The sequence below is a fragment of the Canis lupus genome, chromosome 18 (assembly GCF_003254725.2).
Source record: "Canis lupus dingo isolate Sandy chromosome 18, ASM325472v2, whole genome shotgun sequence".
Taxonomy (NCBI): Eukaryota; Metazoa; Chordata; class Mammalia; order Carnivora; family Canidae; genus Canis; species Canis lupus.
The window spans coordinates 47,119,339-47,131,562 of record NC_064260.1 but is presented as its reverse complement, the minus strand read 5'-3'; the positions used below and the strand labels follow the sequence as shown (position 1 = coordinate 47,131,562).

The 12,224-nt window shown below is 55.4% G+C and overlaps 1 protein-coding gene across 1 annotated transcript; it reads right to left on the bottom strand.

Moving 5' to 3' along the window:
- Positions 1 to 1,131: 1,131 nt before the first annotated feature.
- On the bottom strand, positions 1,132 to 3,424 carry LOC112663091 (mas-related G-protein coupled receptor member X2-like). Its single transcript, XM_025451679.3, has 2 exons — positions 2,549 to 3,424; positions 1,132 to 1,176 (listed from the first exon to the last, which is right to left on the bottom strand). Exons 1-2 carry the CDS (start codon positions 3,422 to 3,424, stop codon positions 1,132 to 1,134), a joined length of 921 nt encoding a protein of 306 aa, XP_025307464.1.
- Between the last annotated feature and the right edge of the window lie 8,800 nt (positions 3,425 to 12,224).

Sequence of the window (12,224 nt, the reverse complement as noted above, 5' to 3'; positions counted from 1 at the left end):
AAGAAAAGGAGTTTATTGGCTAACATATGGAATGGTGCAGGGCTTGTGGCGACTTCAGGTCTGGCTAGATCCAGGGTGTGCACATGTCCTTAGAACTTGACTCTTGCCCCCCCCCCCCCCGCCCTGCTCAGCTCCCCTGCCTCTGCTGGCTTTCCTCATGCTCCACATCGGGGTGCTATGGCCCCAGCCTTGCAAACCCCCAGGTTTAAACCCAGCAGGAAATTAGGGCTTGTGTTTTCCTGCTGGGTCATAACCCCCATCCCTGAACCAGTTATCTATAGTGCAGGGGTCCCCACTAGGACCAGGAGGGTGTGAGAGAAGCAGGAAGAGTGGATGGTGAGTGGCCAGACAGCCCACGGCCCTCCCATACGTTCTGGTCCAGGCAGGGGTCTGGGCCTGCAAAGCCTCGCCTTCCCACAGTGACGGCAGGGCTGCTAACTAGGGATCAGGCTGCACTAAAGCCATGCCCCAAGCAGGGGGACTGACACATTTCTCTCCTTCCCCAAAGGCTGCCACCATGAGATGGTGTCCGTTCCTGAAACCCAGGACCCCCTGTGGACACAGGAGCAAAACAACCCCTTGTCCCCCTGCCCCCAGGAACAGGTTAGTGGCCTTCTAAGGAGGCGCAGAGAGCCCCTCACCTGCCAACATGTGCGGACACAGCAGGAAGGCTGCAGCCTGGCCAGGGGTCCTCACCTGAGCATGCTGGCACCCCGACTTCCGGCTTCCCAGCCCCATGACAGGTTCCTGGCGTCCCCGAGACACCGATATGGTGCTTTTCCTAAAGCCAAGAAACAGTTGACTCCTTGAGCGGGGTTCAGTCCTCCCCCAGGAGAATGCAGAAGTAAAGACCCAGCAGTACCAGCTGCTCCTTGAGCAGACAGGCCCCGGGGGCACCTCCGGCTGTGCTCCTCCTCCAAGGATGGTTCCCGCGGAGTGGGCGGAGCAGGCGAGCCTGCTGTGTGCACCCCTGGCAGCTCTCCTGACCCTGTTGGCCTGGCAGGCGGTGGTGGCAGGACAACATCCAGGAGATGTGAATGTGGGATCTGGCAGCTGAGGTGGAAACCCTGATGTCACCCCACCACCCTCTAGATGACTGTCAGCAAGGGGGATGCCCTAGTGCAGGCCTTGTCACCCCACAGGCATCCCAGGCAGGATGGCCACCTCGCTGACACCCTGGGGAGGGAGTGAGCACACCACGTGACATCTTCAGGCCCCCCCAGGTACAGGGCAGTGTCCCTCCAGTTATAGGGCAGTGTCCCCCCCCCCCAGTTATAGGCAGTGTCCCCTCTAGTTATAGGCATGTACCCCTAGCTACAGGGCAGTGTCCCCTCCTGTTATAGGCAGTATCCCCCTAGCTATGGGACAGTGTCCCCCTAGTTAAAGGGCAGTGTCTCCCAGTTATAGGGCAGTGTCTCCCAGTTATAGGGCAGTGTCTCCCCAGCTATGGGACAGTATCCCCCTAGGTATAGGGCAGTGTCCGCCAGCTATGGGGCAGTGTCCCCCCCCCAGGCACAAGGCGGTGTCCCCCCACTATGGATCAGTGTCCCCCCAGGTATAAGGCAGTATCTCCCCAGTTATAGGCAGTGTCCCCCCAACTATAGTTGGTGACCCCCAGCTACAGGGTGGTGACCCCCAGTTATAGGGTTGTCACCAGAGCTCAGCGTGAGAAGCTGGCAGTTTCTCCCCGCAGCCAAAAGCATGTCTGTAAGGGGTCCTAGCCCTGCAGACATGCTGCACACAGGACCCAGTCTGCTTCCTCGGGGAGAGAACGAGGCCCCATGGTAAACACAGAGCTGGCTTCAGATCCCAGGGACCTCCTGGCATCCAGGAGTCTGTCCTGAACACCGAGACCCCTTGAGCCTTTCTCCTCCCTGCTGGACGGTGCTGCAACCTTGGACAACAAAAGCAACGTGAGGCTTTATTGAAGCAGCCCCAACCCATGACCGGCTTTATGTTGTCCTTCCAAACAGAACTCTGTCAACAAAAATTCATTTCACTGGAATTCTAAAGATAAAAATAAGGTTTTGGAAGACATTGCACCCAACAGGATGAATCCCTCAGAAGTCTAGGAAGAGACCTTGGAACATGCCAGAAAAATGGGCAAAGTCACTGGGCACCCCATTTCCAAGGGACCCACCTACACCCAGAAGAGTTTTAGCAGCATTACATATGCCGGATGCAAACCAACAGAATTTTAAGGCAAAAGTAGAAACCATCGACTCTGCATGGGTGACCACCGGCATGACTCTATCAGCCTCCTTGACGAGCCTTCCAAAGGATAAGTTGACGATAGGCTGAAAAGGCCCAAAGAGGTGTATTTCACATGGAAAGTCGGCTCCAGTGATTTATCCTCAGTATCTATGTAAAGAGGCTGTGACAGGATTTATTCTGCAGGTGCTTGACTTGGAGGCGCTGCCTCTTGCTGCCCGGAAGGCGTGACTTCCGCCAGCTAATCACCCGTCCCACTTGGGAACCCACCACCCGGCAGGGGGCCGTCCCCACTGTTCGGCTGGGTGGGTGCCTCTCCCTGGCTCTGGGTCCTCACCTGGGGCCCTCTGGAGACCCCCGCCAAGGGCTCCCCCGGCTGCCGCCTCCCACTGCCTCTGATGAAGAAGTAAATGGCAGGGTTCATAGTGCTGTTGATGGAAGACAGGAGAATGCAGATGTCGTCAAAGGTCTGGTTTCCCACTTCCGATACCAGGAACCTGATGATGCTGAGGGGTACGCCGCACAGAAAGAAGGCCAGGGTGGTGAACAGAATGACCATGAAGAGCTTTCTGGGCAGATGCAGCTGCGTGTTCTCCCGGACCCGGAGGAGTAACAGCAGGCTGGACGTGCCCATGACAGAGAAGAGGAAGAGAATCCACACGTCGGTGATGGTGACAAGTGCAGGGCAGAAGCTAGTTGTCTGGATGGACAACTGACCGCAGGCGTAGCCTCTCAGGATATTCATCAAAAAGTTCAGGAGCCAGAGGCAGACACTCACGCAGGCTGGCAGGTGCTTAGGACAGTGGCACCGGTACCATACAGGGAAGAGGACAGAGAGACAGCGCTGGAAGCTGATGGCCGTCATGATACCCAGTCCAGTGAAATAGGAGAAGAACCTCAAGATCATCAATATACTGGGAAGCTGAAAGCAGGACCAGAGGAAAATTCTCAGGATCCGTCGCACACAGAACACAATTTGCAAACCCAGGTGCATGAAATCCGCCACAGCAAGACTGAGGGTGTAGACCCGGAAGGAGTTCTTCCTGATGGATGAATGGACAAGCTGGATTACGACCCCATTTCCCACCAACCCACAAAGGGCCACGACCACTGTGATGGACCGGAAGAGCACGTGGCCAGCAATCTCCACCTTCAAGTTCATCCCTGTGATGTCATTGCTGGAATCGTTGATGGCTTTGCGGTACTGGTCCATGCTGGGGAGGACTGGGCTCAGGAGGGTCAGGCCGTGCTCCCTTGGCCAGCAGGTCCTGCGCACCCCTGGGCAGGCAAAGACAAATGCAGAGTCTCAGGCAGGTTAGCAGGTGCCTCACACCTCCTCCCTCCCTTTGTCTCTGTCTTCCCCTTCCCTCTATCCTCCCCCATACACACCCCTGGACACAAATGTCCTGAGTGAGAGGCCTTCCTGCTGTTCTTGGCTCTCCCTAGGGGAGAGAGCTGAGATAACCTCTCAGCTTCACCTTCATGAGCAGGGCCCCCGGAGCATCAGCGTGGCTCACTCCCATCAGTTTGCTGGGTGTCGCCTCCAGATGAGGCTCCAAGCTGAATGCAGAGGCAGGGGCAGCGGGAGTTGGGGAGACCCAGTCTCTGCCCTCAAGGAACCTCACGCGACAACCATTTAGAGGACAGCGTGATAGTGTTCTGGGACTCATCTAGGAGAAAGATGGAGCCACAACTTAAGTGATCTAAAGACAGTAGAAGTCATCAGAAGAAGGGAAGCATGACACAGAGAAACCATCCCAGGAAGGGCCTGAGGCATGAGTGAGCAAGTCCCCCGGGATACGAGGGAAAGGACGGTGGTGTAAGGGTGGGTGGAGACATCTGGTCTACCTCATTCCTTGGGTGCAGATGGTGAGTTGGGTGAGCCCCTGGGGGGTCTCATGCACTGCCTCTCCTCCAGTACCACCCATATGCTGATGACCCCAAAAAGACAGCCAGCCCCCCAAACGTGCTCTGTGGGCTCTCTGTGGGCTCTACTCTGTGAGTTTGAGTATCCCAGGAGCTGTGGTAGACAGAAGATGGGCTCCTCCCAGAGACACCCATGACCTGATCCCCAGAATCTGTGACTATGTTAGGTTGGCAAGAGGGAATGAAGGTGACAACCAGGTGACAAACACACATGGTTTGAGGCAGCTAAATTTGTTGGGAACCTGCTTCAGGGCAGTCGGGACCCTCATGGTGACCCATTCTGCCACTGGAGGGCTCAGGCTCCTGCAATTTGGGGCTGTTTGTAGCACGTCCAGGTAAAGATGTCCAGATGGCTGCTGGACACATAGGCTGGGATTTGGGAAGAGTCATGGTCCGGAGGCATGGGTTTGGCCAACATCATGATGTGAGGGTTGGCCGACGCCTCTGAAGAGGGTGATATCTATCACAGAGCAGAAAGGATAGAGCTGGGGGAGAACGTGTCCAGCGTGTAGGTGGACAGGGGCCAATGGAGGTACGTTCAAGAGGGGAGGGTGCAGGCGAAGAGAACTGGAGAGCTAAGGGCAGAGCCCGGACGCCAAGCGGACCACGGCTGCAGTCACAATTCCTTGGAAGTTTGAACTTGTGAGATAGATTGATGGCATGAAGGATTTAGCATATTTCAGGTTGTCTGTCTGAGATGATAGGTCTCTAATGCGCTAAAGAAACATTCTAATAAAGTGGAGGATGGATCACTAGGGGAGTGATGTCATCAAAGAAAACTGACTTAGCTCACCAAAACGTCCCGGGGCGCTGCCTGCGAGGGGACCTGGTCCCGGAGGCCGGTCGGCAGGTCTGGTGGCTGGAGGAGGTCAGGACATCAAGGCCACATCCACTGCCACATGCTTCTCCTGGGTCCAGGCCTCCCCTCTCAGGAGCCAAGCAGCTGTCGGGCTCACGTGGTGTAAGGTCTCCTGGCGCTGCGGGTCCGGACGTGGCAATGGCGCACGTCACTCCATCGAGTGATGGGGAGAGAATGCCGGGATGCTGTGGCTGGACGGGGAAGAGACACAGATTGGTAAAATCTAAGGAAATACACATTGGAGAACTGTCCGGAAGGTTTACAGCTGAGGCATCAGTGCTGCCCACGGAGGCATGGGGCCCAAGCCCAGACGCAGGGAGCACGGTGGGGTCAAGGACACAGTGATGGTGGGTGGGAAGACACCACAGACACAGGAGGGATGCGGAGGAGACACTGGGGCCCACCACATCCCGGCCCGACTTTCTAGGGGGACACACACGACAAGGAGAAAGTGCCCGACGACTGACTCTCACCTGGATGCGGGTGCGGGAGCCGGTCGGTGAGGGTAGGAAGGGCCTCCCCGAGTTCTGGGGAGGCAGCAGGGCCTCGGGCTTATCAAGGTGCCTCAGGTCCTGCCTGTCTTCCTGTGTCGCGGCCACAGCCAATCAGAGTCCAGGCACCGTCCCAGGAGGGTATCTCGGTATCTGTCCCCGCATTTCCTCCCGTGTGCTCAGCGCCGTTGCCTCCCCACCGTGACGTCCTCAACAAGTTTCCACCACGTGTTTACAGGGCGCCAGCAGCGCTGCCGGTTTGCGCCATGACCTGGGATGACGTTGGAGACTTTGCAATATCGCGTGTGTTCTGGAGGCGAAGCCTTCATTGAGGGTCCCTTGCAATGGGCTTGGTGAGATGTCCCTGCAGGCCCCCACGCCGCGTTCGGGGTCTTCCCCCCGAGTCACCCCCAGACCTTCCCCGATGCTCTGCCCCGTCAGCTCCTGCGGGTCCTGCCTCTCACACAGACGCCCCGCACACGGGCACCCCAGGTTCAACATCAACGGGGTGGGCCCCAGGGTGCAGAACGGCTGCGAGCCGCGTCGGGGGCGCCAAGGCCACACACACGTTTGTGCTGCGGACGGGCCAGCCCTCGGGAGGGACAGCGGAATGGCGAAGGAGAGAGGACCATGTGGCCCAGCTTGCTGGGGAGGAGAGGTTGGACATTGAGGATGAAAGTCGGCCCTGGGCAGGGTCAGCAGGATCCCGCCAGGGCTCCCGAGCCCCCAAGGGACAGACGCACCCAGAAATCACTCCATCGTCGTGTTCCCCAGACTCCCCAGGGTTTTTCCACAGTGCTCAGTTTTGCTGAACAATCCGACATCTGGGAAGCCTGGTGAGAAAAGAGGACAAAGGTGTGTGTCTTGCTGGCCACGGGAGAGGACGTCTGTCAGGCCTGCCCAGGACATAGTTGCATTTCCTCCACATGGGGGCCTGTGTCAGCCGCCTCCAGCCTCTCAACCGAATACCGCTCACAAAAAAGTCACCCACTTTCCTTCTTTTCCTTCCTTTCCAAGCCTTTTAGATCTCTATGGCAGTGAGGTGCAAACAGCTCCATGCTAAGACCCCAACGAGTCTTCGTGGAAGCAATTTATAGCTATAGATTTTTACCATCCTAGAAATTTAAAAATACATTTATTTCGTGAAGTCATTAAAAAAAAAATAATAAACTCATTGCATGTTAACATGAATAGCATTTTTCAATTAAAAAATAAATGACTTTATTTATTCATGAGACACAGAGAGAGAGAAAGACAGAGACACAGGCAGAGGGAGAGGCAGGAGCCATGCAGGGAGCCCGACGTGGGACTCGATCCTGGGACCCCGGGATCAACGCCCTGAGCCAAAGGCAGGTGCTCAACTACTGAGTCACTCACACATCCCTAAATGATTTTTTTAAAAACAAAAGCTTCCAGAGAGAAGAGTGGCATTGTTGTGCTTGTCATGCACATCTTTCTAGTGTCTGGTTTGGGGGAGGCTGCTGGACTCCTGCGTCCGTTTCCGTGTGCACCCTGTTGCGCAATGTTCTTTTGGTTGACGTAGAGGACAATCTAGCCTCACACCAATATGCTACAGGAACAAGAAAGAGGATTTTGAAAGATCTTTTATTTTTTTTAAAGATTTTATTTATTTATAAGAGAGAACGGCACAAGCAGGGGGGAGGGGCAGAGGCAGAGGGAGAAGCAGGCTCCCCACTGAGCAGGGAGCCCAACCTGGGCCTTGATCCCAGGACCCTGGAATCACAATCCAAGCCCAAGGCGGAGGCCTCACCGACGGAGCCACCCAGGCACCCCCTTAAAGCCCTTTAAGACACTGTCCTGTGAAATGGAAAATATTCTTTCCCTAAAGTACACCAAAGCCCTAGAAGTGTTAGCCTCTGAAAGGTTAGTCACAACGTGGAATCTGAAACTAAATCAATACAGTTTTCATACTCTGTTTGATTAAAATCTATCGTCTAAACTGCACTCTGATGGGATCTTTGATTCATGTGTGATTTTGTAACATCACACGTTGGTTACTTGGAAACACCGGTTCGCTGAGTTATAAGCTGTCGGTACATCTGTGTGTTGCTCACATTTGTTAGCCACAAATTTGACATCCACGAATGTCCTCAGAGAGCTCTGGAAGCCTTGGGAAGCTCTGACTGCCAGCACAGTGGGCATGTGCGTTTTCAGAACTGTGATGTTTTTCTTTTCCCTTGAAAGCCCACGTGGCATCATTGGTGATAAAAACTGCCAGTCATTGGGGCCCTGGGGTGGCTCAGCGGTTGAGCATCTGCCTTCGGCTCAGGTCATGATCCCATGGTCCTGGGATCGAGTCCCACATCGGGCTCCCCACAGGGAGCCTGCTCCTCCCTCTGCCTGTATCTCTGCCTCTCTCTGTGTCTCTCATGAATAAATAAAATCTTGAAAACAAAAAAAAAAAACAAAAAAAAACAAAACCTGCCAGTCGTTTTCCTTGAAATGACAAGGTCACTTTGTTCTGTTTGAGAAAATGTCTCCCAGACCTCCAACTCCGAAGGCCCACAGCATGTCAGTCAGAAAGTCTTTCAAGACGGTGATCCGTGGAATAAACAGGCTAGTTGGGTCATCGACTTGAAGCCACCACGCGGCGCTTCCATGCGACAAAGCCGCTGCGCTCGGACATGGAATAAAAGTACACACGTGTGCATGTGTGCTCCATGTAATCAGTCAGAAAGTCATGAACTCCACGTCCGTGAAATTAAGAGTTCCTGCTTCATCGGAGACCCAGGACGTCCCTAGGTGAGGCTGGCTTCTCCAACAATCCCCGTGCCCCCGAGCCGATGGCACAGAACACATTCCACTGGAGCGTGTCCTCACAGCCTGGACTCGAGCCGCGGCGTCGGCTGTGTTATCCAGCACCGCGCAGGCATCCACTCGTGCAGAGCTCGACCGAGCTGTTCCAGAAGCAGCCATGAGACCCAAAGGAAGTGTTCGATGCTTTAAATATTTCAGCAATTTTTTAAAAGATTTTATTTATTCATGAGAGACATACAGAGAGGCAGAGGGAGAAGCAGGCTCCCTGCAGGGGGCCCAATGCGGGACTCGATCCCAGGACCACGGGATCATGACCTGAGCCAAAGGCAGATGCTCAACCGCTGAGCCTCCCAGGTGCCCCTATTTCAGCCCTTGTGTTTGCTGCCAAGCATTCACATAAAGATGACATGCTTCGGTGATTGGATTAATGCTGGGCGTTCAGCAGCATCTGCACCTTTGTCCAAGTGTAGGTGAAGATTGTGTATTAACTCGGTTTCTATGCTGAAGCTGAGTCTTCAGTAGGTCACTATGTCACCGCTGGCCCTCCCGCTCCAGTCAAGCCCTGCTCAAGGGCTGCCCAGCTTCTGAGCTGCCCACTGCGGTGGCCTCCATTGAGACTGCAGAATATTCCTGCTCTCCCGCTGCCAACCCCCCCTTCCTTCCCCAGGAGCACCCCCTGACTAGCTCCCTACACACTTCCCTGGGTCACAGAGACTGCTTCCCCAGGGCCCCTGGTTGGTCAGGGCCGGTACCAGGAGGGTGGCGGAGGGATAGGGTTTGGGGCGGGGTCACCCACTGTCTGCTGGCACAGAGTCAGAGGCCCTGGCCAGACAGGGAGCATGACAGGGAGACCTTCCGGCAGTGGGTGGGATGCGGCAGATGCGCTGCTGGTGCAGCGTGTCGGGTGTCTGAGAAATGCGGGGAGGCAGAGTGCCTATGCAGGGGGGCAGCGGGGACCTGACCTACAGCAAGTCCAGGCTGTGTCTCTCATGAATAAATACATAAAATCCTCTAAAAAAAAGATTTTTATTTTATTTACTATTTTAATTTATTTTTAATCCATTTCACACGGGCAGTTCTGCCAGCTTCCCAAACATGACCCACACACCAAGCTTCTATAGCAAAAGCGAGAACTACTTCTAGAAACTTCACTTTGCTTTGTCGGGGACAGAAAACACGCAAAGTTCTGTCTGGCACGACCTTCGCGTCAATTCTCCGCACCACTCCGCGGCCACACATGTTCTCACGTGTCTTCAGCTTATGCCTCTGAAAACGATACGCTTCAACCTGATGCCAAAACCATCAACTTCCGTTTCTCGTTGCCTGCAGGCTCCCTGTTTATGCTCAGCAAACCCCTTGTTAAGGGGCTGAGTTGCATCTCCTCAAACTTCACGTGCCGATGTCCTAACCGTCCCCCAGCATCTCAGCACGTGGCCTGGAGTCGGGACCTCCACAGAGGTTGCCCGGGCCCTGACCTGGGATGGCGGTGTCCTCACAAAAAGCGGGGTCAGCGCCCCAGACGTGCCCAGAGGGACAGCCTGTGACGACACATGCTATTGAGGGAGGTCCCCAACAACGGCCTGCATCCCCCGCGGAGGCACTGTCGTGGCAGGTAGACTGACCCATGCAAGCAAGGCAGCTGCCAGGGGACAGGATAGTGAGAGAGCAGGGCTCAGGGTAGGGGTACCTGTGAGGACCTGTTGGGACCTATGGAGCAGGAGGGGAAACTGAGGCTGCGTCCCTGCGACTTATTCCTCCTGCAGCCGCGAGTGTCGGCTCTTGGTCTCTGCCGTCCTGCCCATCCTGGTAACCACCAGTGCGGTAATGCGCCCTGTGGCTCACCCCATAATGTACAGAAATATCGAATCATGGGACGCCTGGGTGGCTCAGTGGATGAGCGTGATCCCAGGATCCTGGGATCGAGTCCCATATTGAGCTCCTTGCAGGGAGCCTGCTTCTCCCTCTGCCTGTGTCTCTGCCTCTCTCTCTCTCTCTGTGTCTCTCATGGATAAATAAATAAAATCTTAAATATATCAAATCACTCTGATTGCATAGCGGAAAACGACAGGACCTTGTATGCCAACACTTCAATTTTTTAAAATAAATAAAAAGGGAAGTGTGACAAATGTCTCAGGCCACCAGACCGCAGGTGGGCCGGACGCCAGGAAGCCAGGCTGGGTGGTCATCGTGGCACTGTGAACGGAGTCCGGTGCGCTGGCGCTGCGGCCCCGCCCTCGTGGGCAGGCTGTCTGCGGACTTAGCACCCTGACCCCACGGCCCCTGCCCGGTGGGCTCTCAGGTTTTATCACAGTGTTCCGTCTGTGTGCGTGCACGGGAAAGAACTCTCAGATTAGATTTTAGGAATTTAGATGAGATTAGATTTAGGAACTTAGATTTTAAAGTGCTGACGGATTTCTGCCAGGTGTCACACGGTGTACAGGACACCGGGCTTTCAAAGTCGAGCCCCGCCCTCAGTGGCCTGGTAGGGGACATGCGGGGACACTGCAATTTTAACGCTATATGAGAGTGTTTTCCAAACCGCAGACTGTAACTCCTTGGGGGATCATGGAATCAATTCATTGGATCAAGAGCAGCGTTGGAAAATGGGAAACAAAATAGGCATGAGACAGTAGGCGTGACTCTGAGGGCAGGGCGGTGGCGCAGGAAGGGTGGGGTCGGGGAGGCCGAATGTGTCTGAATTACCGGGCTGAGCTGTTCCAACGACGTCAAAGTGCTGGTGGTCAGATTTTAAGACCCAGTCGATGAAGTCAAACCCTGAGGTGGACACACGTGTACCACCTGGATCGTCCCGGATGAAGGGATGTCTCCCGCAGGGAGCACCCCCTGCTGGAGGCCCCTAGCTGTCAGCCCCTCGCACACAGACCCGGCCAGAGAGAGTGTCGCCCCCGGGTCAGGGCCATCGCCAGCAGCCTGCATGGGACCCTGGGCGTAAACTGGGTTTTCTGTCTGTCTCTGTCTCATCCCTGCCCCCAGTATGTCCCCAGTTCATCAAACCGTGGGTCAGGGTCAGCAGGTGCTCTCAGGGGCACGTTGGTGACGATGGTGTCCAGAGCCAGGATGCACACACCTTGTAGGAGGCAGAGGATGCGAACAGACATGCACCTCTGAGTTCTGAGTTTTCACTCACGTCTCTTCCAACGTCACTTCTTCCTGACTCTACGCAAGCACGGAACCCTTCTCGGCCGGGCTGAGCACGTCGCAGCTGCTGGAGGCCGCGGTCAGCTCACGCCAGGCGTTTCCCCCTCCCGCTGTCACACCTTGCTCCTTACCGAAATCCCCAACAAATGAAGGCAGATTCCTTCCACACGTGTCTGAGTTGTGGGATTAGGTTGATGTGTTTTGCTCTCACGTGTAAGGGAGACATTGTGGGTTAAGGTGTTTCTGATAGGGTGAGATGGGAGGAAGAGAAAATCCTCAAGAAGGCGGTCTGCCTGCCCTTGGCCGTTGAAGTTGGCTGGGGCGGAGAACCCACATCTCGCCTGGGGGAGGCCTTGCTTAGTGCAGGTGCCTTGGGTGCTACAGAAGGCAGCAGGCCGCTGGAGCCTCAGTTTCCCCTCCTGCTCCATAGGTCCCAACAGGTCCTCTCAGGTACCCCTACCCTGAGCCCTGCTCTCTCACCATCCTGTCCCCTGGCATCTGCCTTGCTTGCATGGGTCAGTCTACCTGCCACGACAGTGCCTCCGCGGGGGATGCAGGCCGTTGTTGGGGACCTCCCTCAATAGCATGTGATCTCTTCAGGTCAGGTCCCGTTCACTGCATGACACTCCCTGAGGACAGCACAGTGAGAAAGGAGCCAGGTTGTCTAGAGAGGCCAGGACTCTGCTCCCTGGCCCTCCGTCCGTCTGTCCATCCATCTCAGAGCTGCCAGGACACAATGAACAACTGGAAAACCATACTCCGAATTATGCGCCTGGTGAAAGGAATAGCCCAGAGGGTCT